A 27,221-nucleotide genomic window follows, 5' to 3' on the forward strand; every position below is an offset into this window, starting at 1 on the left:
CTACATGGAGCGACTGTCTACGTTGACATCAGTCATGCTGACATCTCTGTCACTGTTCATCCTGCAACGACACACACAGGCCAAAAACTTGTCTCCAGCTCCTTTCCTACTGAAAACATACAGAAACAAGTCTGCAAGAGGACTGAGCATAAAGGAAGAGAACATAGCAAGAGTGAAGTTAACAGTCCTCGCTTCTTCTTCTGCAAGATAATAAATGATGGCAGGCAGGAACAGCAGTGTGTAAATAAGCAGCACCAAAACCAAAATGGCCACAATTCGTCGTTTTTCATCAGGAGGGACACTGATGGCTGCAGACAGAGCTTTAATGGTCCCAAACAGGAAGAATATGAACAGAGGGAGGGGAAGGAGGAAGAAGACACCAAATATGATTTGGTTGCCAATGCCATTAAAAAAAAAGATATATAGAAGAGGAAGGATCCAGACCACCACACAGACCAAGACAGAGGTCTTGATGTTTCGTCTGAAGCGGTACCACAGCGGCCAGGCGATGACCAAATACCTGTAATACACAGACACACAGGTCGTCTTTGTGGAGTTTGATTCTGAATTATGATGAAATAAAATAATCAGACAGAGAAAAGCTACACACACACTTTGTAAACTGATAGCTACCTCTCCAGAGCGACACACACCATGAATCCAACGCTGGTCATCAGACCATAAATGTAGATGAACGCAAAGATTATCAAAACATTCTCAAGATTTGCTGTCAAAAAACCAATCATGCAGCAGAGTTGGATCATGTCAGAAATGAGAAGGTTGATGATGTAGATCGGAGCCACGTGATCCTTTCTGACCTGCAGGAAAACATTGAGAAGAGTAAACACAGTGGTTGGAAACATGTTGTGAGCTGATGACATCTGTTTATGTTGTTGTGCTCTGCACTCATCAAACTCTTCCTCAGTCATGTACTGAGTTCTCACCTGAGAATAAAGTTGATAGATGGCCAGTAGGGTCAGTGGTAGGCTGATAATGATGATGATGTACAACACCACATGTATGGCAGGTGGTAGTATCTTGTCTATGTCCGTGCTGTTGTAGTCATAGTTGTAGTCGTAGTCAATGTTGCTTCCATTGAAATCTTCCATTCTTCAGTGCGAAACCTGTTGTTGGAGAGAAGAGCAAGTTTAATGTCTACCTGGCATTGTTCAGTGATGATACTCAAGCTGTGAAGTGCTGTTAGAGTGATGGAGCATTTAAGACAAGAGAGACTTTACTGTTAATAACTTTACGGTTTGGACCAGATTATAAATAGAGTGACATACAGAAACGTTACCTTTTAAAGCTGCTGAATCACCACCTGGATGAGTTTCTTTTAGCAGAGTCTGTTGTTTCTCCTGTTCATCCACACAGTCTAATAATGTGAAATTGAGCAACACTGCATGATAACTCATGACCTCCCTTCATGATGTGATCTCTGCCTCATCTAATCTTGACCACTGACGAAGACGGATGTAGTTTTCATGTGAATTCAATGCTGGGAGTCACATTCATAAACTATAAACTTGTAGATAATTTGCCTCTCTATGTCTGTGTCTTCCTCTGTTGGTTTTATTGTACAATAATTGCACTGTTCTGTTTTGGTTTTTTTTTTTTTTTTTTACTTTTTTGTAAATGAGATGCCAGTTTTTGTCATTTGATATAAACTGTCTGCATTTCTATTTTCATAATGTTACTCAGATTTTGCACAACATTGGCTACACTTCATTTTAACATCCATACTATAACACAAAATGATTTGTAGAATGATTATGTGGTGTGTGAAATATAAAGAAGATAAAGAGTTCTCACTGCAGTGCCATATGTGCTGGTGAACACACTCCAGGACGTCGCTCCATTTTGTTTTAATTCGTAGGCCTATCCCGCAGAAAGGAGAACAAACCAACCAAAACCCTGCAGAGCAACAGGAAGTTCATCGATAATGGAGAGAGTAACGGAGCGAGCAGAGACCCCCGTGGTAAACCAATTAAATCAGTCGTCATTTTTGCTGTCACATCCTCAACAAAGCTGAGTCTTTCCCGCGCAGAGAAATTCTCCTTTTCTAACGCTCTAACGGCATCCTCGTCCCTCTTCCTTCATATTTACTATGTTTTATTTGCTTATCTACCGAGCCTTGACAGGTGGTTGTCAGGATGGCAAATGTGCTCTTAGATGACACAGAGAAAGTAAGTGACCCTTTACTAATTCTACTGTTCTGCATCGAGTTACTCGCAGGCCGATGGTGTGTAAAACAGGTTTCTTTATCCAGGTGGCTCCATGTTTAACACATCTGTCTCACAACAAGCAGGTCCTGGGCAGGGGAGACCAGGTAGATGTTGTTGTCACACTTTTTACACTCTTACATATTTATTGGAATCAATTCATCATATAAAACAATGTGTACCAGATGAAAGACCAATGTCTCAGGTTTATATTTTGTATCCATGTCATTTTTATATCTTGTGTCAGTGCAGAGTTATAAGCAATCAAATTTGTGACATGTTGCCCCACCATCGGGTAAATTGTCTCATATGGGGTAAGATGTCACACTGGATTTTGCAACTAATTAAACAAGGACAAAATTATTGTTGTTGTTCTTTTTTTTACTTGAAAGTGAACACTGAAGTTAGGCACAGAAAATGTTTATCATTGAGCTTGAAAAAGTCATTGAACACAGCCACTGAACAAACGTTAACGTAAAATATTATGCAACATGCACTGGATTAAAGTCCATAGGAACTGCTGGCATGTAGGCTATGGGCTCTCAGCCTCAAATACCTGTTTTACCTTCCTTAAAGTAGCACTATCACAAATTCCAATTCTTTGTTTGGCCACTAGATGGGGCCAGTGGTGCAGTGTATAGCATGCCGTCCAGGAGATGGGGCCAGCCGGCTTGTCTCATAACAAAAAGGAATTCAGCATTTGCTCCACAGGCATTACACCATCGGCTATATTTTGTGTACAGATAGTTATGGCTCCCCTGACGGACCCATTTATTGCATATTTCAGTTTTTTGTATTGCTATTACTGCTGTGTTTGTGATAGTGCTACTTTAAGATCAAAATTCCAGATAGAATTGAATTACAAAAAAGAAAGCATTGGTTAATTATGTTTTCACATGTGAGTGACAACTTACCCCAACATGACTGAGACAAGTTGCCCCAAACTACCATGTTTGCTAACACTAGCTCTAGCTTAAAGTTAGCTTAAAATAGAACAATGGTTGAGGTATGACAGGATAGCTTAATCTCTCCTCTAACAAGTCCACATGCATTACTGTTAGGTTTTTTATCTGAAAGACATGTATTTTTGAAATATTTAAAGTTGATATATTTTACTTTGGGTTGTGCAAAATGGTTAATTGGTGCTTAGCTCAGCTTACAACGTGCTATTGTCTTCTCAGCCAGGATATGACCTCTGACCATGTAAAGGAAGAAAACTAGTATTCCACTTTTTAGTTGCCCCCTCTGGTTGAGAAGATAATTGCAATGTGACAACAATCCCCGGTCTCTCCTACAGGTGCGGATGTATTTAAGTTATTTTACACACAAGCATTATGAAAACGCATACATTATGCCCCTTAAGATTTATTAATCTGGACATATCCAATCCCCATTTATTTGATTGATGTTACTTAATTTTGTTTTTCTTGTGTGTCTTCTCTCTCTTTATTGTCCTGTCAACTGCCTGTTTTAGAAAAAAAAAAAAAAAAGGTTTTTTGTTATAGAGCATTTTAGGACAGTATGGAGGGCAAAGACTCTGGATAAGACGTCAGAAATAGACGTCAACTCGTCACAAAAACAAAATAAGGAAAGAAGCAGTGATGCAGAGAGCAGGGAAACTTCATCATCCCTGGTGACTCATCATGTGTCACACTTGATCTTTTTGGTAAATTTTCAGCAGAGAGTTCGGGCAGAAACAAAGAGGTTTATGTGTCATCGGTTGATGCAGTGGATGTGGGAGCAGGAGCAGAGAGTGTGATCAGTAGTTTCTTCACAGTTGCAGATGAACATCCTCTTCTGTCAGTGGTTGGTTAGTCTCATTTGGCTTTGAGATGTTTTCGGTCTTTGTGATTTCACATCTCCATTAAGGCAGATCTCAGACACCTTTATCTCTCACTTATCCACTTTGAAATGTTGAAATATGACCGGACCTATGTGATATTGTGATACACTGTTTTATAACTCAGCCCTTTTCAACTGTTTTAACCAGATGAAGGATTTTAATAGTTAGGCGTCTGGATTTTAAGTCAGAGTCAGACAAGTGTTTCTGTCTCTTTCAGTTTAATTGTTTAGGCTTCGGAAAATTAGAGCAGAACATCGCTGAGCACAAAACAAGTTTGAGCAGAAGTGAAGCTCGAGATGGATCAGTTTGTTCACTTCGTGCTGATTGTTTGAGTGTTTGTTTAAGGATGAGTCACAGCCATCATGGTATGTTTGATACTGCATTGTCTGTGAGGGAGAAACTGTGTGTTGGTGATGCAGCTACACACAAGTTGAACACTCATGATGTTACTGGACTGAACTAAAGTTTGCGTGCAGCCGTCACAGTGTGAACACAGACTTGACCCAGTTTCACATCTATCACATCTAAACTTTTATGCAGCTTCCACTCTCTTTTTCATTTTTCCCATCTCCAACTACTTCTTCATACAAAATCAAGCAGCTTGTGCCGAGAATAGTAACCCAATCGCATTTTCTAGTTCCATGTGAAAGTCTTTAAATCTAAAAGCTCCAATTAATCCTGGAAGAACCACAAAAATGAGGCAGCTATCAGTGCCCGATAGAACATTTTAACTTGAAATACATTGAAGAAACAAAGTAAAATATGTGGCATGTGATGCAGAGTTTGACAACAAAAGACAACAAACATCTAATACCATGACTGAATTTAAAACTTAAGATATTCATAGTCCTGTGATTCATATAAAACAAAAGATACTGTGAAAAAAAAGAAAAGAAGAGTCATCTCTTCAAGAACTGTAATGTTGACTGTAGTCCACCTGCAGCTTGTCTGATACTCAGGTCAGTAAAGTTTGCCACAGGTATGCTGCTTGTCTGGTTTTCAGGGCTTCACCTGCACACAGATCAAGCACAGTGTTTACTTTCCATCAAGTTAGCACAATAGGCAAGGCAAGGCAAGGCATCTTTATTTATATAGTGCATTTCATACCAAGGCAACTCAATGTGCTTTACATAAAGACAAAAGATTTTTTTTTTTAAAGAACAGCATGAAACTGCATAAAAACAAAAAACTAAATAGATAAAGTGAAAAGAGAAATGTTTTTAACCTGGATTTAAAAGTGCTTCCAGTTGGGGCTGATTTAATTTCTGCTGGTAGTTCAATAGCAAAATCACAGTGGCCGCATTGATGGGAATTACCCCAGATCGGAAAATACCTTAGTGTTCCTTTTTATTAGGTTCATAAATTGTTAGCTGCTCAATGTGAGCCAAATGAAAACGAAACCTAGGGAATGTGGTTGCAAATCTTGTTCCCAGGGACTAAAACCATTTCCTCATTTCCTCATTCCTCAGTGATGTTCTTGATCAGTTATCGCCACTGTTATGCAGATGTATCTGTAAAACTACAGATGCATCTGCACCGTGACAAAGAACTCCCGGAAAGTCCCATGTTCTAATCTGCAACATTAATTGCCAACAGCTGGCTCTCAAAATAGACACACCTAAATAAATATATCCTGTCTGACTGTAAACGAAAGTCAACTGTGCTACGGAAACGAAAGTAAAAAGTTGAATGCTTGTTGAATCTCCTCCCAAAGTCTGAACAGTTCTATATAAAGCGAAGTGAACTCATGATCTGCATTCTTTGACGAACTTCGGACAAGGTATGTGTGAAACACTTTCTGTTTTAACCCATTGATTCAATTGTACCATGCACTGTTGTTAATAATGTTAATGTTAATCTGCAGTAGGAACATCCTCCTGAATAAAGCCATAAACAATAGTTTCCCTTTGCTCTTTTTGCCAAGCTAAATTAAACACAGCCAGAACCTAAAACTAACGTTCTTTTCCATCAAATTTTTCCTTCAATGTCTTTCCACAGTGATACTAACACCAACATGAGCCGGTTCCAGTGGGCTGAAGAAGACTTTGATCTGCCTGCAGGGGCATTTCGCTTTGGCCCCACTGAGCGTCAGCCAGCTGATGGCAAAACCTATGTCATGTTCCACGGCACCACCAAGGGAACTGCTCAGCTGATCAAGGCCTCAGGTTTTCGTCAGTCCTCAGATGGGATGCTCGGCCGTGGTGTCTACCTCAGCAGAGACCTGCAGAAAGCCAGCCGCTATCCCATCGATCACCCTGAGTCTGACAGGGCCGTTATTAAGGTTTCAGTCAACGTGGGAAAAGTGATCGCCATCAATCGTCAGCGCCACCCACAACAGAAGAACTGGCATGACTACGGATACGACACTGCCTGGGTGCCACCCAACTGTGGGATGGTGCCTAGCGGTTTGGAGGAGGATTGTGTCTGGGACCCCAAGAGAATCAGGGTCATTAAAATCATCAACCCCAAACCAGTGTCAAATGCAGGGACCACTGGCTATGGTGCTCGAGGCTACATGTGAGTTCTCTGAGCTGTGACCAATTTATTTTGTATGTTAAAGTATATTTTTATATATTGGACATTGTATTTTGTTACTGTGTCATTGTAACCTGCAAAATAAATGTGTCTGGTTTTCATCTGAGTCAGTGTCTTCATTCTTCCACATCTGTTCTAACCCTAAACCTTTCAGAAACATTGTCAGCTGCTACAGACGTCACTGGACTTCACTGTTAGTCTTTATTTCCTCCTGATAAGACTCAGATAACATCTAAGAGCAAACAGATTTACAAGGAAAAAGAGCTGTGCAAAATCACAATCCATCTGAAGACAGATTTGGTTTAATTCAAGTATAAATGCACCTTATATAGCTACGTCATTTTAAGAGATACTTTAAATAGTCCAGCTGATGGTCAAGGGTCAATGCCTTATCATCTTTGTGGGGCAATTTGTTGCACAGCTGACAACAAATCACACAACTGCTGCTGTTACTTATCTTTACTGTTCTAGCGTCATAATATTCCACTTTTGCATTTTGGATTACAGAATAAATAGATATTATAGATGTGGTCAGTAAAGGGCAGACATATTTACACAATAATGAAATCTCATTTTGAAGAAACACAGCAACAATATTAGATTGACTTTGGGTAAATTCTGTTTTGTCCTGGGCCATACAACCCCTGGAGGAAGTACACATTAACACAACGAGACAAAACCCAAGGACATAAATTACAAAGAGAGACAATGAGGGGAGATAAAAGTTGAGTGTGAGTCTGCTGGAGGACAAAGCTCCAGATCCAAGACGTCTGAACTGAAGCATCTGGAAGGACAAAGAGATGGGGAGAGACCAAAGAGAGAGAGAGAGAGAGAGAGAGAGACGGGGCAAAGGATCGAAAGGGGAAGAATTCATCTCTATTTTTAGATGTTCATTCAATTAGATCACTGGCACTTCTCTGCAATATGCATGAAATCAGACTAATCTGGTGGAAAGTGTATTAGTGGGCGAGCAATGATGGAGCGGAGCAGGATCCACAAAGCTGCTGGAGCATATTGCATATATGCATATACAGTATGTGTGTGTCTGTGTGTGTGTGTTTACTGCATGGCTGGAGACACAGAATGTATGGAGCAGTCGTCATTTCCTCAGGTCATATAAAGGAGGCTTTGTTTGTATGCATATATGACGGGAATGTGTGTGTTCTCATCCAAACAATGCTCCGACAATTACAATTAGTGGATCATCTGATCCGTCGCACCACTGAACCTTTGTGTGTTGTCTGTCTAATGTGCATGTGCAGATCAACAGCGTCAGCTCCTCCTCCACCATGTGCACCATCTTCTTACAGATTTTTATTCTTTAATCTATCTATAGGCTACTCCTGAAAGACTGTCCGCTTGGTTTACCCCTCTTTATGCATCTGAATCTGCATTTTGCATTTAAACTCCTTATTTAATGTGATTTTCTACACATAAAAATTCTGTCACATGGTTAAACATTCTTAATTTTACAAAACAAAGTGGATAACCATGAAACATTTGTGTGCATTTGTTGCTTTTGGGGGGGAGCACAATAGTCATGAGGCTTATTTAAATCGTGGACTTGTGCACTCAATGTTGGAGTGTAGTATTGGATTCACATTTTATTGTGAGGTCTGTATTTTGGCTTTATTTGTTTTATTGCTTGTATATATGAAGAGTTCATTTGCAAAAGCAGATAACTGTTTTTAAAAAAATTGAACATTTTTAATTATTATTTACACCAGGTGATATCAATCAAACCAAAGTTGAGTGGCTTTGACCAAGGAGATGAGACGTAAAAAAAAAAAAACAGACGTATCTAAAAAAAAAAAAAAAAAAAAAAAGCTTTAGGCTATTGAAAACAACACTGCAAAGAATAATTCAAAAGCATCAGCTAATTTTTTTTCAAAATGGCATTTATCTGCTTTTGCAAATGAACTCTTCATATTTTGATGCTGTGGTTAAAATGTGGGCTACTACGTGTTGAATATAAAATATATATTATTAAATTAAATATTAGATTATAAATGGCAGCAGGTAGGTAGTGGTAGTAGCTATGATGGATATTTGCATTAGTAGGTGACTATTTCCAGGCTTTCGGCTGCAGCCCGGGGCCGCTGATCAGCAGGCTACGGCCCTGCAGCTCTGGTTCACAAACTGCAGCGACGTCATTTGCTCTAAATGAGAAAATAAGCGCTTTCTCTAAACTGTGGACTCTGTGGTGGCCACATGAGGGCCCCTGTGTCCTCTCTGCTGCTGCTGCTGCCTCACACCTCCAAACCTCTCTCCTCATTTCAAGCCTTTGCCAAATTCCCTCCTCCTTTCCCCTCCTCCCTCCTCCTCCTCCTCCTCCCTCCTCCTCCTCTCTGCCTGCCAGTAGCCCCTCTCAGGCCGCGTAGGGGAGCATTCATACCCCGCTGTCGGCGTTTAGCGGATGGGGCTCTCTGCTTGAAGCCGGAGGGAGGAGGAGGAGGAGTAGAGGAAGATGAACGGTAGCAGCCCGTGCGCCCGCAGGCTGGCGCGGCACTCCCGGTCGGCGCTGCTGCTGGCCGCGCTGGCCGTGCTGCTGGTCCAGACCCTCATCGTGTGGAACTTCAGCAGCCTGGACTCTGCAGCCGGCGCGGACGGAGGCGCCCGGAGGAGCCGGGAGAAGAGAGAGGAGCACCGATCCGCCGCCGCGGGGCTCAACAAAGCCGACAGGGAGCAGCCGAGGAAGGGGCTGCTGAGGAGGGGAGACCCTAACCCGAACCCGCCGCCGCTGTTCGGAAGGGCGGCCGTCCGGCACAAGCTGCAGGCGGTAGGTTTGAATGAGTAATTTCTACCTGCTCGGATATTCACGGTGAAGCGTAGTGTGAGGGTTTTTAATTAAGATTCCACACATGCTTATTAAAACGACTGGAAAACGAGCGGCTGTGCTGGCTGGCTTGACCCCCGGGGGGGGAAGCCAGCCGCATGGTAGCCGAGGAGAGGATGCTACTGAGCGGCTGCTGCAGCTGCTGCTCGCCTGTTGTTTTGGCTTTTTTTTTTTTTGCATCAACACAGTCTCCATCCAGCCGTGGGTCAGGAGGAGCACACTCACTGCAAATGTAAGGTGTCGATTAATGCACAATATGCAAGGGTTAATCACAACTAGAAGAATTAGGAGCTACTGCCCAGCAGTGTGTAACAGTATTTAGATGAATGAACTTTAACCTGCAGTCAAACTCATTGTGTTACCACCACTCTTCGTTAATGGGCGACAGACAAGTAGCATCATCAAAAATATTTATGTTTTAATGGATTGAGTGCCAATTAATCGATAATATCTTCACCGATTGTAAGAATGAAGCAGATAGGTCCTTAAAATACAAGCAGACATGTTTCCAACACATGTTAATTGATCGGAAACAAAGGACGAGTTTATAATTGTGTGGTTTATAAACGGAGTTTGGTGCAACGTCGCCTTTAAAAACGTTATTCTCGCAGGTTTTTTAATGTTAGATGGCCAGTGTATTGTTATGAATTCTTTAACAGTGAACTGCACCAACCATTTAAGGTTTGCACTGTGCACTGAATTAGTATCCTCAGTGTCTTCAGGGGATAAAACTTAAATGTCAGCCTGACTTGGGTTTGTGATTCAAGGAGAGAGAGACCACTGGACTGAACTGACAGTTTGGGCATTGAAGAAATGATGAAGCTGTTTTTTTAAATATAGCCTATATAGGCTATATATATAAATGTAAAGTAGTCTCCATTGATATTAGATTGTAAAAAGAATAAGTCATGCATATTTTTTATTTGCAGCCTCTGCTCAGTATGCATCCCCTCCATCACCTATTGCTTTATATGGATTATGTGTGTGTACATCACAGTGTGCATGATGTGTAGTACACATATACAGGAGTGTCTATACAATGTTTACGTGTGTGTTGCTTCACCTGCTGGGATCCAGGTGTTCTGACATGTCACTGAGACAGGAACAAACTGTATGAGCTGCTCAGTATGTGGTTGAGTGTGAGAGAGAGAGAGGGAGAGGGAGCTGTGGGTTATATTGCAGGGATCCATTTTTATGGCCTTTCATTACAGTTGGGCGGATGCCCTGTGATCTTCCCTCTGTGTGTGTGTGTGTCTGTGTGTGTGTGAGCCATGGTACGTCCTGACAGATATTGGCTTTTAAAACCTCGGAGGTACATGCCAGCACTTTTTATAGGACAGGAGTTTGGGAGGTGAAGACAGACGGGGCGAGGCGGCGGCGCAGGAGAAAACGGGATCAAATGAAACAAAAGCAAAAGTTGATGTGAGAGTTGGACGAGTGATTAAAGAGAAAAGGAGAGAGAGAGAGAGATGTGAAGACACAGCTGAGCAGAGATAAAACCACAGTGAGTGAGGGTGTGTGAGTTTACAAAACCAACTGGTGCTGTGCATGTGTGTGTGTGGTTGTAGGTCAGAATCTGAGATATGAAGCTGCACAGAGATGATTCAACTTCTGCAGATGAGGATGAACACAGGAGGAGGACGACACAAAACCACCACAAACAGACGTAGAGCCATAAACCGCTGTGTGTTAAAGAGGGGGGAGATAACACGAAGTCTAAGAAACAGATGTTTTTATCAGTTTTAATGTCAACATGAACTGAAAATCTCTGCTTGAAATGTACTTTACTTTACCACACTGGTCCCAAATTAATTTATATTTTAAAGGGACAACGAGGAGTTTTGGAAAGCAAAGTGTTTTCACACTACATTTCCCATGAGCCACTGCGCGCACGGGGAAAATTCTTGGACTGGCGCAAGATGGACGAAAGTGAAAACATTTGCTAAGAATGTTTTCATTCATCAAGAATGAAAGTCAGAGGTTCAAAGACGATCAGATACCGTTGTAGTTCCGACCATAAACGGCGATTCGGCGGAGTTATTCCCATGACCCTCTGGGCAACGGCCACGAAACCGAAACTAGGAAATGCTGGGCGAGTCGACCACTAAATAATAATAACAACATAACTATACAGACAAAACAATATATTTATCAAAAATGGACCCATAACAAGTGGTAACGTAGATTCATCCACATTAATATGACACTCTTTTATAACCAAAAGCAAACTCCTCGTTGTCTCTTTAACTGATCCCTCAAAATCTATTTGAACACTTTGTATTGGAGGCGACAGTTTGGAGTTCACCTGCACATGGGTTCTTCTCACTGAGACTGAGATCAGAGGGTTAATGAGTGGGGTCAGAACTGTGACTGTGATGTTTAGTTCAGCTGAGAATTAACATTTTAAAGTTGTTTTATCACGTCTGTTCAGATTCTGTTTGATTGAAGTTGCTACAACTTAAAAAAAAAAGTTAAGTTCACTACAACACTGGTCCTGTCCAGGAGGAGTACTGTACTGATACTATCCAGGATTACCTTCGCTGCTATTGGCTGCAGAGTAAAACCTCCCACCCCTCCCCATGCACAGTGTGTGTGTGTGTGTGTGTGTTGTCAGGCAGCGTTGATATTCTGTTCTGATGTTTGAGGCCGATGCTCATCACTGGTTTCTAACACTTGTTGAAAAGCTTCTGTTGCACTGGAGGTCATGAGTTGTCAACTTGTCTCCTCTGCTTGGTGTGTGTGTGTGGGAGGGGTTAAAACACACACACACACACACACACACACACACACACACACACACACACACACACACACACACACTCGTAAACACACACCAACACATGTGGTGAAGCAGGAAGCAAAGCAGAGGCGAGTAACACCACTGTACATTTCACCAAACTAATTTGTAATTTATCCTCCACACAGACGACCTGCAGCGTGTGGCGCCGCCTGATGGTCTGGTGTGTGTCTGTGTGTGTGTGTGTGTTTTGCGTATATGTGTGTGTGTGTGTGTGTGTGTATGTGTGTTAGTGTGCTGGGGTGCATGTTTATTGGCAGGAAGAAGCGTCTTCTTTCCAATAAAAGAGTGGACGTCGTTTGAGGGAGCTCAATAAAACAGCACCTCCCACCACTTTATATAGTGTGTGTGCGTGTGTGTGTGTGTCTGTGTGTGTGTTATCGGTTTGAGTTATAGGCCGCATAATGAAAGTGAGGACGTGCTTTCATGTTAGGATCAGGTTCAGTTTGGTGTTAGGCAATAAGAAGTTGTGGTTCCACTGAAGCAGCGTTGTCACTATCCTGACCACAGTGTTTCAGCCGTCATGGATGGCGCCACGGTAACACAACTCACACATTCATCGCACCTTTGGATGGACACACACATATACACACGTACACACACACACACACACACACACACACACACACACACACACACACACACACACACACACACACACACACACACACACACACACACACACAGTAGTAGTTAGGGATTATTGAAGAATCCAAACTAGATTAAAAAGTATAAATCTCATCAGTGAAACCAAACCAATCCTCTAATCTGATCTGACCTGGCTGTGAGGATGTCAGTCTGCTCTGACACACACACACACACACATGGTCAGCAGTGTGTGTGTGTCAGTGTGTTAGTGTGTTAGTGATTATTAAATTATTACTGTTGGATGAATCAGCAGGACTTTTCTTTAACCATTGTATGGTGGCCCTGAGGGCTCAACTCACTGCAACTCAAGAAAACACTGTCTTCAATATGACAACAATGGCGCCTGTTGGTTTATTATAACATCAATATCACGCAATTCAGATAATATTACAAACATGTGCTTTGCTTTGTGCATTTTGCAGCAGCACGTATGTTTTCAGATTGATGACGCTGTTTTCTGTTTTGTGTCTTCAAGTTGCAGTGTGTTGAGCCCTCAGGGCCACCGTACGGTCCATCCAGTGCCCTGCAGCTACTGCTGCAGCGGCAGATTGAACACATCAGCGGCAGCCATCTTGGTTATTAGCAGCACAGGAGGAGGTCCAGACCTGCTGCCACCGACAGCTGGGACCTCAAAGTTGGTCAGGATAGGAAAAAAAATTAAGTGATGCCATTTTATATCCAAATCACGCCATAATAGAGAGCCTGAGCTGAAGCAGGAAGTAACGCTCGCCATGGGACCTCAATTCGGAAAATATCAAAAAGTCAAAATTTTATGTCGCGATCCAACTGAATTATGACCTCTACTTATTTAAAACATGTTTCATGCCACGAAAGCAGCAGTTTGTTGTAAAACTATTATAAAATAAAATAAAATCCCATGTTAGCTGCTCCACTGCCTGTTACTGTAGTCCGTAGAGCGGTCTGCACACTAAATACATTCTTCCATTGCCGTTTTACGACAAACTGCTGATTTTTTGGCATGAAACACAATGTTTTAAATAGGTAGAGGTCACATATTTTTTCTCATGACACAATTCAATCGGATCACGAAATAAAATTTTGACTCTCATTCACTTCCATCGAGATTTTTCCGAGTTGAGGACCCATGGCGAGCTTCACTTCCTTGTGAAATGTGTCTAATCGGAAACTCTGTATTATTATTATTAACATTTTTCTAACTTATCCCATAATATTCTGAACTATACTGGAGTTGTTATTACTTTACTTTATCTGTTTATTTGAATGGGACAGTGCACATCATGGACATAACATGTAATTGTACCGGATTATAGCAAGATGCTAATTTCCCTCCGTAGTCCCTTTAACATAAAAACAGTTCAACAGCAGTACACATTACACATAATAAATGAAAAGAAAAAGAAAAAAAAGAAGTAGACAATGCAAAAAGGCAACTATAACAATGAAAAACATATTGAGAAACACATTCCACAGGTAGGGGGACCATAAGAGTTTTGTTCTGGGAGATAAAGTGCATAAGTGCTGGGTTAAAGTGACGAGTGCTAAAGTACAAAGTGCATAGGTACCAGGTTGTATTACACGATGCCCTATAAGAGTATTTATCAAAGTGCCAGATATAATAGTATTGCACGAGGCCCTAAAGTGCACATCAGTTTAAAGTGCCAGGTTGTATTGCCCGATGCCCATTACACCCAGTTGCACAAGCAGAAGTGTGTAGATATTGCACAAAATGTAATACATAATAGTATTATGTAAGTTCTACTTATTCAGAGTTTCATGTTTGTGAAGCAGAGAAACGTGTGATGAAGTCCTGACGTTGCCTCCAGTCAGCAGCGCAGGGCTCAGAGTCCCAGATGATCCCTCTGTCCGGCATCACTGTCTCTCTATTAGTGACTTTGTAAAAACACATGGATGTTAAACCCAGAAAGCTGCTTTATGTTTTCTCTTTTTTTTAATTTATAATTCAGTCTAAATCTGCCGTAGTCCGTAGATAGACTCAAATCCTTCGCTGTAATCCCGGCTCGTCCTGTGAGAACGGAGCTGCTGCAGCACCAGCTCGTCCCTCGACATCATCCATTCAGCTTCCTCTCTCTCTGTCTCTCTGTCTCTCCATCTGCCTCTGTTTTTCCTTTTGTCTCTCCAGCTCTATTTTCAGTGTTTTGTTTAGACACATAGCTCCACTCAGTTCCTCAGGGAGATGATGTTTTATTCTAGGTTTTTTTTTTTTTCTTGAGTATTTGTGAAACTGATCAGTTTCTAAAGTATTTATTTTCACTCCATGGTTGGATGAAGTGAGACACACAGAGCAGATAATGATCCTCACATGCAGTTACAGTAGCTACATGGTTTCACAGCTTTCAGTTCACACATGTTCTGGATGAAAAAGGGACAGAAACGTTTTTTTTTTAAGAGTCCCATGGTAACAAGATGTTTATGTGTTTTTCTTCAGGCTCGATGAACACTGTTGCTCTTCTTCACACATCTTTAGTGGTTAGTTAGCTGATTAAGTCATTTTTTAAGAGTAAATAACAGTTGTTTCATGTCTCTTTAAACGAGGGTGGAGAAATTTATCAAAATATGGATAAAGTCAAGTCACAGGAGCTGTAAATGAAGCGTTTCGGTGCAACAGAGACTGAACCTGCAAATCAAATTCTCCAGATTTTAAGGGAAAATGCATTAGTTGTAGCCCCAACACAAATCACATCCTAACTATTTTTATATTTAATGTTGTATTTATTTTAGTCCTGCTGTGAACAGAGCGTGTCTGGAGTCTGGTTGGTGGATTGTTAGTTCGATATATAAACGTCTCATTTCTGCTCTGGAGCTTTTACAGCTGCGTTTCTGAAACACAGCAACGCCTCTGGCAGCGTCAGAACAAATCATTAAATGTTGATGAAATAAAAGGCTTATTCTGCTTTAGTGGCACTACATCATATGGCTACATATTTAGGAAGTGATCGATTAAACCGGTCGTCAAAGTTCATTGTTCACAAGGCAGCGAGATGTGTCGGGAACTCGGGATACGTCTGATTCAGCTCGGTAATGAATCACTCACTCTGCAAATTAATCAGAGCAGGAAGTTGAAGTAACGGAGGAAAAATGAGGCAAAGGAGTGAAAGAACGGCGGCAAAGAGCTCAGACAGACAGACTAGAAGTTAGCACTGAATGAGTAATTAACAAATAATGAACAAATAGCTTTTTGTTTATTACAGAAGTCCTGGATTTTAATTTCTTAGCTGCTGCATGTTCATGAAAACTCTCAACCCTTCCAGTAGCTTCATACAGACGAGACTGTTTCTCTTAAAAACCCTGACACACGGGGCAGCGGCAATAAATTCCAGGTTGTGCTACATTCCCACAGGTACACTGAGTATAAACACACACCCATGTACACAAGTGTACACAAGTTAGTCAGAGCTGGGGACTGGATGCTGAGTGCAGCCTGGTCAAAGAGCTCTTTATTGCCTGATAGGAAGGTGTTTTCTCTACACACACTCGTTACTGTTCTTTAAAGCTGCACCATGAATCCTTTCACCGTCGTGCAGAAGTGTGAGCACCTAACTGGTCTCATTGTTGGACCCAGAGTGAGACGAAGAGAGAACATTAAAGTTCTCATTTGAGTCTATCCAATGAAACCAAGCAGATAAAATTGAAACTAACAATACAGGAACCAGCAGCTGCAGTTCCTCTAATGACCATTAGAGTGAGTCCCCAACAGTCCCCATAGCCTCCCATGTTAAAATGTCCAACATTTACATTTCAGGTCCCATATTATGCTGTTTTTCAACCACTTCACATAGGTCTAAGTTGTCCAACCACGTCGTATTCGTAGCGTGTTGCCCCCAAATCAATCTGCAGCTCTAAATCTCAGCAATCTAAAAGTAGCTCTCCTGAGAACGTTTCAGTCTGCACCTTGAAATGCAAATAAGATGTGTAAACCATGTCCACTCCACACCCGTCACAGGGAGAGGGTGTGGTTCTCTCACCATGTGCTAATGTTGACATTGGAAATAGGGATGGGCAATGATAGAATGAATGATCAATAGTTATTCAATTAAAAAAAAAAAGAATTGAATAGCCTAGTTTGTGAGACAATTGTCTTGTTGGAAAAAATGTAAAAGTTCCCTTTTTACTGTTGACTCTTGACGTCAAGTGGAGCTGCGGTTCCAACTGGCCCGTTTGGAGACACGATCTCAAAGAAGTGAAGCAATCCATTAAGGTAGTGAACAGACTTTTTTCACCTCAGGCGTCAGAGAAAGGCCACGGGACACACAACAGAACCACTACAAAACCAGTATAAAGTGGATTTTGTATAATATGGGCCCTTTAAGGCTTCAATGTTGAAGCAGAATTGAGGGTTTTTGGAATAGCCAGGAGTTAGGGGGCGGAGCCAGGTGCTGCCATGATGGTGACAGTGCAGCAGCTCACTCTTCAGAAACCTGTGGGTGATGTCACAGAGACTACGTCCATCTGTATATTAATGAATTTTCTTAAAACAGATGCTCGCTGTAGTTTGAGTTATTTTTTTAATTATATAATTGAAATCTGTTTGCAGTCGTTGGGACGATATGAATTGGTTGCATTTGGTGAACGAGTTTGTAGGGTTTTTTGATGGCTTCAGGCTGCATGTGGGGGTTTTTTTGTATAAGAGAAGAGTAGAATACCATCAGATTTATAATTGGAGCTATCGAACCACACTGCTCTATCGACGGCGGCACAACTGCAGTATTTTGTTCATGAACCACCATTAAGCCAAAAGTAAAACTTTTCCTGTTTGATGTTTAGTGTTTCAGTCGTCAAACGTTTAGGGAAGAATTTTAAACGCTGGCATTTTCATATTTACCCCCATCAGTGTGAACATGGCCTTGTAATCAACAGATGTCAAAGCAACAGGTTTCCTTTCTTCCCCTCCCTCCCTCCTCTCTCTCTCCTCCCTCTCTCTTGCCTCTTTGTAATGTCTCTCGCCCCGGGCGCCCGAGGGAACGGGCTCTCTTGTCTCTTTTCTGTCGCCTTTATCGTGGAGCAGCAGGAGGTCTGAAGGCAGCGCAGACGCCGTGAATGAGGACCTGCTGAGGAGGAGAGCAAACTGACTCATACAAGAGCACAGCAAGAAAGCAGTGACTCAGTGTGTCTGTGTGTGTCTGTGTGTGTGTGTGTGTGTGCGCACGAGGATAAAGAATGATGCCTTTGTAGGTAAGCGGTGGTATTTTAGCCGTGGCTCGTCTCCATGGAATGCAGGGGCTTCTGGGAAAAAACGCACGGCTTTTTAGAAAGATCTGTGAAGGAGAGAAACTCAGAATCGTTCGAGGACATTTCTTCTTACAGTCCTGCAGCAGCGTCCTACTACACACACACACACACAGACACACACACAGCCACAGGAGGAGAAACCAATCACCATGGAAATGTGTGGGAGCAAAAGTTTGACAGATGTGATAATAATGATATTGGCTCTGCAGCGAATGTCACGGCTCGTCTGTGACTTGTTCTCTCCACCCATTGATCAGTTTGATCTCTGAAATGTCAAAAACTAATGAAAGATAACATAGAACAAGAAGGCAGTTCATTCAAATCATGTGTTTTATCCAACCAACTGCAGATACTTCAGTAAAAGTAAAAGTTTTTGTCAAGAATTATGGCTGCTGTTTTAATAATTGATTAATCTGTCTATTAATTCTGCAGTTAATGGACCAGTCGTTCGTCTTTGACACATTAAGAGTTCAGTGTGACGACTTCAAACATCTGATTTAATCAACTAATAGACCAAAAACCCAAATAGTTTTCTTTAACAGTCAGCAATGACAAATAAAAGCAACAAATCCTGTTGAATATTTTGCATCGATTCACTATTTTTTTTTAAATGAAAAGTGTTTAATTAATTGATATGAATCTGTTTAAAATGAACTGTCTAATCAATTCAACTCTATTTTACAGCAGCTGAGATAAGACATATGATGAAAACAATTATTTGCACAACAGTGGTATCATATAAAAGATAAAAGACTAAACTCTTCTTCTAAACACTTCTTGAAATGTACAGTAAATGACTTTGAGGCCTCTCGGCTTCTCGTTAAGGTGCAGACCGTGTAATTGAAATGTTTTCACTCAGATTAACGAGTTGGGACTCGTTACATGATCCGCCCGCTTTCATCCTGCGCCTCCTGTCTGTCTCTAAAAACATCTTGTAAAAAAAAAAACCCCACACCCCCTCCATCGATCAGTCGGTTGTAACATAAAAGATGAAATTTGACAAAAAAGAAGCCAAACACGTGCTGCACTCAGAGTTCATACATGGTAGTCGATGAAGGTGTCATCAATAACATCTGGATCACAGTAAGAGAACGCAGGAAGATTGAAGAGTAAATCTATCAGAGAGATGAAACAATAGCTGCGTCTACATAGGTCCAAAAATCCTATTTACAGTCAGATTAAAAGGTCAATCAGATTCAAAATGCCTCATGTAAACACTTTACTGGATTTGATTCACCTGGAACTGTTTAAATTTCAGATTGGATTGAAAGAGGTACAGTAGTCTACGCCGATTGATAATCAGCTTCATGCCGCATGTAAACGGCTGAATAGAATGGATTCGGTTGATAGAGTGGAGTCACGATTGACGTTCGCTGGAAATAGGAAACAGGAAATAGGAAAGTCAAAGCAGTGTTGCCAACTTGGCGACTTTCTCGCTAAATCTGGCAACTTTTTTTGTCAAAAGCGACTAGCGACAATCTAGCGACTTTTCCCGCTGCTGTTAAAGAAGTTTCTGGTTTGGAGACTCCGACGTCGTATAAGCACGTATCACTGCTGTCTTCAACGAGCAGCGGCACCGGCGGTCAGTCTCACAGCGGTATATAATTGGCTTCAGCTGGGACCATGTATATGCGGATTGAATGTGGATCGTTTTATTTCGTGTTCATGTATACAGAACGAATAAGATTCATTTAATCCGATTTGTTTTCAATCAGATTGAGGAAAACACTGCATGTAAACGCAGCTAATGAGGCGATTATTGATTAGTTAACCTCTCTGACCTTTGTACTGTTTGGTTTATTATTATTGTGTTTTAGTAATTTATATATTTCAGCTTTGGACTTGTGGTCAGATAGGAAATAAACTTTCTCACTATTGTCTGACATTTAATTAACAAAATAATCAGTTGATTGATAGAAAAATTAATTGGAAGATTTAGAAACTTGTCAAAATCCCAGTTTTCCAGCTTCAACGCCACCATCAAGACAAAGTTTAGATTTTAAACTGCATTATTTATAAGACTCTATGAATAGAATAATCCTCAGTATGTATATTTATGTTAATGTATGTATGTTAAGTCCGTCCATGTGTGCGTGCGTGCGTGCGTGTGTGTGTGTGTGTTTGTGGGTGTATCAATGTGTGTCTAAACCTTTTATCTCTCTCTGTGCACTGGGGGTTTTATTCACGGTTTCCTGTGCATTTCACTTTAAAATATTCACCACAGCTACACACACACACACACACACACACACACACACACACATTCCTTTAAGCTGATATTACAGATGAGATAATGAAAGGTTGTCTGAGGAGCAGGTGGCAAGAGCTGATATTACTGGTTTCCCACAGGCGCTCTGAGTGTGTGTGTGCGTGCGTGTATGTGTGTGCGTGTGTGTGTGTATGTGCGTGCATGTGTGTGTGTGTGTGTGTGTGGCTCATGTACGAATCCACTCGTAAACACAATCTTTATCCCTGGAAAAGACAGATATAGGGTAATCTGTGGGATTAAAATACCCATCGAGGTCATGTGGCTTTTCCTACTGAAACACATTTTCTCTCTCACATACAAACACACACACACACATGCACACACACACACACACACACACACACACACACACACACACACACACACACACACACACACATGCACACACATACAAACACACACACTCTCTTTCTCTCTCACACACACACACACACGCACGCACACATCAACATCAACACCTGACTCTGATGGGTCAAGGCCGAGGCCACAGCTGCCTGTGTCTCCGGGGGTCAAATGTCACTTCCTCTTCTCTCTCTGGTCTCTGTATTATTTTGTTCCTAGAAAGGGAACGTCGTTGAATTCCCAGCATGCACCTCAGGCCCTGACGGACTGAGGACTCTACAGAACCAGAATAAACACCATATAATATATATATAGAATATAGTACCTGAACAGTTTCTGCAATAACAGACGTGATACACTTGACAGTTGTTGATAGTGATGGTCCAGGAGAATGAATCTCTATTGAACTGCTGGTTGCATCAGAAGGACCAATCAGAACACAGCTGTTGTTAAGTTTTTAAAGGTCTAATGCTGTATAAAGTGAGGTGTCCATGCATTATTTTCCATGTGGAGCGGTGTTATGGTCACACGATCCATCTCTCTTTTAGCTCTGGTGTTGGTCTCCACCTGCTCCTCCGGGACAAAATGACAAAAAACAAATGAAACAAATGATCATTTTAATCCGTCGTCGATATAAAATACTGATTCATCTTCCATCCTGTAGTTTTTCCCTCTGGAGCACGAGGAGCCACATTCCAGACTTTCACCCTGAGCTGTTATTGACAAGAGACTATCATTCAGCCCCAGAGAAATAAAAGGGCTCATACACACACAGATATTATTAGACATGTGCTCACATGTTTCTACACACTGGAGCTCAATACCTTCGTCTGGATGTTGTTAAAGGAAAGTTATCAACACACTGATCTGTATCTGGTTCCCTGTTCCTGCTACTTCCCTCACTCTTCATCCTCTCCAACGTTTATAATATAAATGGGTCAGTGATAAATAAAAAAATGTCTTTAATAAATAAATAATTGATTTAAAAGCACTGGATTTGTTAAAATGTTCATTTTGTATTCACATTGGTTTTATGTCATTTCAAATGACATTTGAACTTTTTTTAAACAATGGTAATACTGAGGCCCCTGAAAATGTCAAATGGTGTAACCGCAAAAGAATAATGAATATTAAATATCTTATCCACCTTGTGGATTTAAGTGTACTTATAAAAATATATACTTTCTTCTAAAAACATTAAATTGAAATACTGTGTTTCTATATTTGAATTTTAATGCATTTTAGCAAAACCAGGCAGGACTTATCCAAAAAACACCACTTTTTTTCTCAATAAAGTGACAAATTATGCGAAATTTGTCAAAAAACATAGTGTTGCATTGAAAAAAAATGAATTACATTTATTCCACATTTGGGTCCAGATTTATTTCCCCTGTATATAATTAGATTTTTATGAAAATAAACCGGTTACACCACTTGATATTGGGTTGCATGACGTCATTGACCCAAATACCAACAGACACTTTTGGTTCAGCTTTTAATTTGAAAGAGCAGCAGGAAGTGCATTTTCAACTAACGATAACTTTGAAAGTAGTGTCTTTTTAATGTTTGTAGTTTGCATATTTAACCTCATATCATGTTCGATCAGTTTTTATGTGCACCATGGTTTTATATCTAATCGTTCTCCTTCTTTCTTCTCCACAGGACGCCTATCACTCCCACCGCCCTAAGGAGAAAGTCCGTCTGGACAGCAACAACAATGAGAACTCGGTGCCCAAAGACTTTGAGTCCATCGACAGCAACAGTAACCTTGGTGCCCAGTCCCAACGCCAGCGAGCGCCGGGCGGAAACGGCAAACACAAGCTGGACAAGGCCCAGGTCCAGAGCATGCTGGACAAATCTGCCAACGAGGTCCTCAAGTTCCCCCCCGTGCAGCCCAGAGGGACGGGGCAAAGTCACGGCCACAACCGCACCCACGTCCGTAAGCCCCACCCCCCGGCGCCCACCGTGCCGGCGCCGGTCCAGAAGTCCAAGTCCAATCAGGATCCGCCGTCCCACCCGTCGAAGAAGCCGGCCGCCGGTCTGGAGCCGAGGAAGGAGCAGCCGCCGCAGTGCGAGATCAGCGGGAAGGAGGCGATCTCCGCTCTGTCCAGGGCCAAGAGCCGCGAGTGTCGGCAGCAGATCGTGGAGGTTTACTGTAAACACAAGGAGAGAGCGCTGATGCCTGAGAAAGTGCCTCGATACTGCAGAGTGGAAGGTGAGGTCAGCTGACGGAGGAGCCTTATACGGACACAAGTTAATCGTAAAGTAATGAAGAGTAATTTAAAGGGGACATATTATGGAAATAACACTTTTTGAAGGCTCTTTAACACATATTTGGGTCCCAAAATTTGAGAATTGACAAAAAAAATCTGTAATTTTCAGGCTCCCTAGGTAGAAATCCATGTAGTTTTACGAGTTGTTCCCTCAGTTGTCTTCCAGTGATGTAACTAGTTTTAGAATTTGCATAACCCCACCCCTACCTGGTACCAGTAGAAGGGGCGGGGCAAGCAGTGGTTCATTTGCATTTAAAGGGACAGGCACTGAAACCAGCCGTTCTGAACAGGGCTGTTTTGAGAGGATGAAAAGAGCTGTGACGTTTGATCCTTGGGGTATTTTGACTAAAACATGTCACAGATATGTCTTTAAGACACCTGGGAACTATTTTAATTTTGTAGAAAGGGAGCATAATATGTCTCCTTTAAATCACAGCAGCACGTGGGTTTGTTTACTGTGTCATGAAAACAAAATACTCTCAGATCTTTTTTTTTTCTTTTTTTTATGGATTTTATTAATTTCACACCCAAACTATGAATCAAACAGCACAAATGTAGCCACATTATAAAACAAAGATATTCATCCACATACATGAGTTGCACATACATACATACCCATGGGAAAAGAAAAAATATCTATGACTTACAGTACTAGTGAAGGCAAAATGTGTTTGCCCTTCATCTCAGATCAGGTTTAGCTTCATGTAACTCAACATAACCATATTTCTATGTTGAAATACATTACAATATCACATTTGTGATTTTAATCCTGATGCAGAGACAGAAACATACAAAGAACAAGGTCAGACACTCGGCCCTACTGCAACAGGACATTTTCTGCCAAGGTTTCAACACTTTGGTTGTTTCAGGTTTGAGCCAGTTCCTCCATTTGTCCAAAACGCTGTGACACCTGGCTGTTTTCCGTCTCTAAGGTCACACATTGTCCTACAGTAAACCTTGAGTCTGCTGCCTCTGGTCTGAAGCAGGTTTAGCTCCGAGCTTTGTGGTGTGTTACCACCTGGACATTGACTAAACACAGGGCTGAAAGGAGCCAGTGTCGAATGGGGCAGCAACAGTGAATAAGGAGTCTATAATATTTTGCAGATGCATTTAACCCCAAGGCAAGAACAGGTGCACGGTGAAAAATGTGTGTGTGAGTCACGGCTTAGTTCTCCTCAGGGCTAAAGATCCAACTTGCTGCTGACTTCTGACTTTCTTCTTACTTTTATTTTTAATGTTTGGCTTCAGTTACAGCAGAACAAGTTTGATCAAATGTTCTGCAATGGCTTGATACTGGAGCTGAGCAACATGCAAAAAACATAATGTTGCAACTATGTGGGCAAATACTGTATTGTACTGTACTGGATATTGCATTTAGCCATGTTGTGATTTCTATAACACTGTGATGAATCGCTAGCTGCTATAATTGATTCTCGTGACATCTCCAGGAACCAAAGAGTCCAAATGTTAGAGTGGAATAATCTGTAAGGACACAACAGGAGACATGTCTGTGTTTTAAAGAGCCTCTTGTGAGTTATGTCCTTTTGTCTGACTGAGCTTGTACAGGGAGTGAATCCACAGTAAAAGAGCGCACAGAGCTATTATACATAGCTGCTTTAAATGTATAATAACCAGCTGTAATGTATTTAGGGCTGAATTATCCCTCCGTGTTCACAGAGTCACTGAGTCAGTCCAACAAATGACAGGGTGACGGTCTGACGGACAGAAAGCGAAAAAGAACGTCCCGAAGCTTTGAAGTGGCAGATTGCAACAAGTCCAAGACTTCGCTCTTTTCTAAATTTACCCGCTGAAGAACATTTTTAACCCGGCACGCGCCAGAGCCCTGACGAAGCATCCCGTCGGTTTTTTCGTTTCTATTTTCAGGGAACTTGAAGCATGAATGGACCCAGTGAGGCTGCTCCCAACAAGGATGATATTCATCCAGCGTAATTACACCCTAATTAAACAAGCAGTTTGTCGTCTTATTTTGGGAATGGCTGGCTAATGATTTACTTGTACTGTAGTCGTACTCTCTTGAACCACCCAGGGCCGTTTGAGGTTTAATTTATATGATTACAGGTTCCTTTGATGCTGCACCAGTCATTATATCTGCAGACGGAAGCCGGAGCAGCAGCAGCGCGGACGCACGATTCGGTTTGTTCTGATGTTTGACTGACGTGCGCTCTCCATATTTTAAAAACTCAACGAGAGGGTTGTTGAAACAAAGTTTGGTGTTTCTAAAGCTCGTGCAGACACAAGAGCATGACATGGAGCTCGACATCGTCTCCCTCCCCTCCGTCTGAACAGCAGCAGCGCCGCCTGATTACAGTTATTTCTCCCCCGAGCTCCGAATCCCAGCATGCACCACAGCCTGGGAAGGTCACTAATTAGGCTTCGCAGGCCCCAACCCGCGCCATCTTTAGAGTGATGATGGAGAAGCATTAGGCTGTCATATAGACTCGACTGTATATACAAGAGGCAGATTTAGCTCCAGCTGGCCACAACACTGGATGTTTCCAGGAAAGATAAAAGAGACACAGAGTCGTCTTACAAACCGAGAATTATATATATATATATATATATACTGTACATCTTTGAATTTCAGTCGCATGACAATTAGAAACAAAAAGAAGCTGGAATCAGAGAATTACCTTTGATTGACAGTTCATGTTCTGTCTAATTTTCAGCTTAGTTTGCAGGAAAAGGCAGAAATAAAAGAGTTGTGAGGCTGTTTCCAGCTGCTGAGTGGAACAGGATGTTAAAACCATCATCATCATCATATTTAAACCAAACAGTCAGTGGGATCTTGTGATCGAACACCGGCCACGACGTCCGACACAAGATAATCGGGCCGCCGTTTTGATCTAAACTACACATCTGTCCACAGATATTGATATGAACATCAGCCGTGTTACTTTCTCAACACAATTTGAACTGTGTGTGTGTGTGTGTTTCAGGTAAAGTCAACGTCAACGTGCAGTGGGACGACAATCCTGCAAAAGCAGTCCAGCTGACGGCGGCGCCGGTGCGGATCGCCTTCGTCCTGGTCGTCCACGGCCGAGCCTCGCGCCAGTTCCAGCGTCTCTTCAAAGCCATTTACCACACGTCGCACTACTACTACATCCACGTAGACAAGGTGAGAGAGAGAGTTAAACAGATAAGTGACTGGAAGCAGTTGGAGCACTTTCACATCACAGGAATGGGATTTCTTGGTTTCCCTCATCAAACTCATCAAATACACAATCCAACAACTCCAAAATGCTCTGGTGGACAAGTTGTGACATTCACCACGCTATGAGATAATAACACAACGTTACCAGACAGAGTTGTTTTAGTGGTAAATTCATGCAAAACCACTGATGCACATTCCCGTCAGGAGCAGTTTTTCATCAAGCAGTCTCTGCATTTGCCTCGAAAACAGTTTAGCGTTTTCGAGGCAAATGCAGAAGCTTGCGGCTCTGCTCCGCCGTTCTAAAAATAGCTTGCACCGACAATTAAAGGTAACGAACCTACTGCTATGACTATAGGGATTATGGTAATGGGCCAATTTGCCAAAATGTTGAACTATCCCTTTAAAGATGATCCTTAGAAGTGAGTATTAATAACCTCTGTTACTGTTCTCTGTCGTCTTCTCAGAGGTCCAACTACCTCCACAGAGAAGTCCTGTCGCTGGCCAGCCGGTATCCCAACGTCCGGATCACTCCTTGGCGCATGGCGACCATCTGGGGCGGCGCCAGCCTGCTGACCATGTACCTGCGCAGCATGGAGGACCTCCTCAAGATGGCCGACTGGTCCTGGGACTTCTTCATCAACCTCAGCGCTGCCGACTACCCCATCAGGTGAGAGAACATGACGATGCTTCTTCTGATGTAAAGATGAAATGTTGTTGAAAATATTAACATCCACCATCTTTCTTTATTTCTTTGGTTTAAAGAGCAAGTGCAACATTTTGAGACGAACTTTAGTTACTTTATCTTTTTTAGGCCTTTTGTTGTTGGTCTTTAGGGGAGACTCTACTGGTGAATAGGGTACAAATTTTAATTAACAGATATGAAACTTCCCAAGTTTATCACTTACATTAAGACAAATATTTTTTGTATCATAAGTTTTGTCAAATTTTATGTTTAAATATGTAAATGAGGCAATATCTAATGAAAAATGTGCTAATTTGCATACATTTCCAGAACCGAAATCTGAACAATGGATAAAGCTACTTTCAAAATTCTT

The 27,221-nt window shown here is 41.7% G+C and overlaps 3 protein-coding genes across 3 annotated transcripts in view; 2 read left to right on the top strand and 1 right to left on the bottom strand.

Annotated features, from left to right (window-relative positions):
* On the bottom strand, positions 1-1,109 carry LOC310989818 (uncharacterized protein; the record flags this gene model as incomplete). Its single annotated transcript, XM_083976969.1, has 3 exons — positions 1-520; positions 634-818; positions 945-1,109. The coding sequence occupies 3 exons, from the start codon at positions 1,107-1,109 to the stop codon at positions 1-3; spliced, it is 870 nt and encodes a 289-aa protein (XP_083833095.1).
* Positions 1,110-5,830: 4,721 nt separating this feature from the next.
* Positions 5,831-6,701, top strand: LOC310990504 (uncharacterized protein). The gene is made up of 2 exons (XM_083977899.1): positions 5,831-5,845; positions 6,064-6,701. Exon 2 carries the CDS (start codon positions 6,080-6,082, stop codon positions 6,584-6,586), a length of 507 nt encoding a protein of 168 aa, XP_083834025.1. The 5' UTR covers positions 5,831-5,845; positions 6,064-6,079; the 3' UTR covers positions 6,587-6,701.
* A 2,366-nt stretch (positions 6,702-9,067) lies between these two features.
* LOC310990495 (xylosyltransferase 1-like) overlaps positions 9,068-27,221 on the top strand; it is a gene marked incomplete at both ends in the record, with an annotated part of 40,558 nt that continues 22,404 nt past the window's right edge. Inside the window, 4 exons of the mRNA XM_083977889.1 lie at positions 9,068-9,379; positions 22,384-22,936; positions 25,952-26,130; positions 26,631-26,833. Coding sequence (XP_083834015.1) covers positions 9,068-9,379; positions 22,384-22,936; positions 25,952-26,130; positions 26,631-26,833 — 1,247 coding nt within the window. The remainder of the gene's footprint in view (positions 9,380-22,383; positions 22,937-25,951; positions 26,131-26,630; positions 26,834-27,221) is intronic.

This window comes from Trachurus trachurus (assembly GCF_905171665.1).
Source record: "Trachurus trachurus genome assembly, chromosome: 8".
Classification (NCBI taxonomy): Eukaryota; Metazoa; Chordata; class Actinopteri; order Carangiformes; family Carangidae; genus Trachurus; species Trachurus trachurus.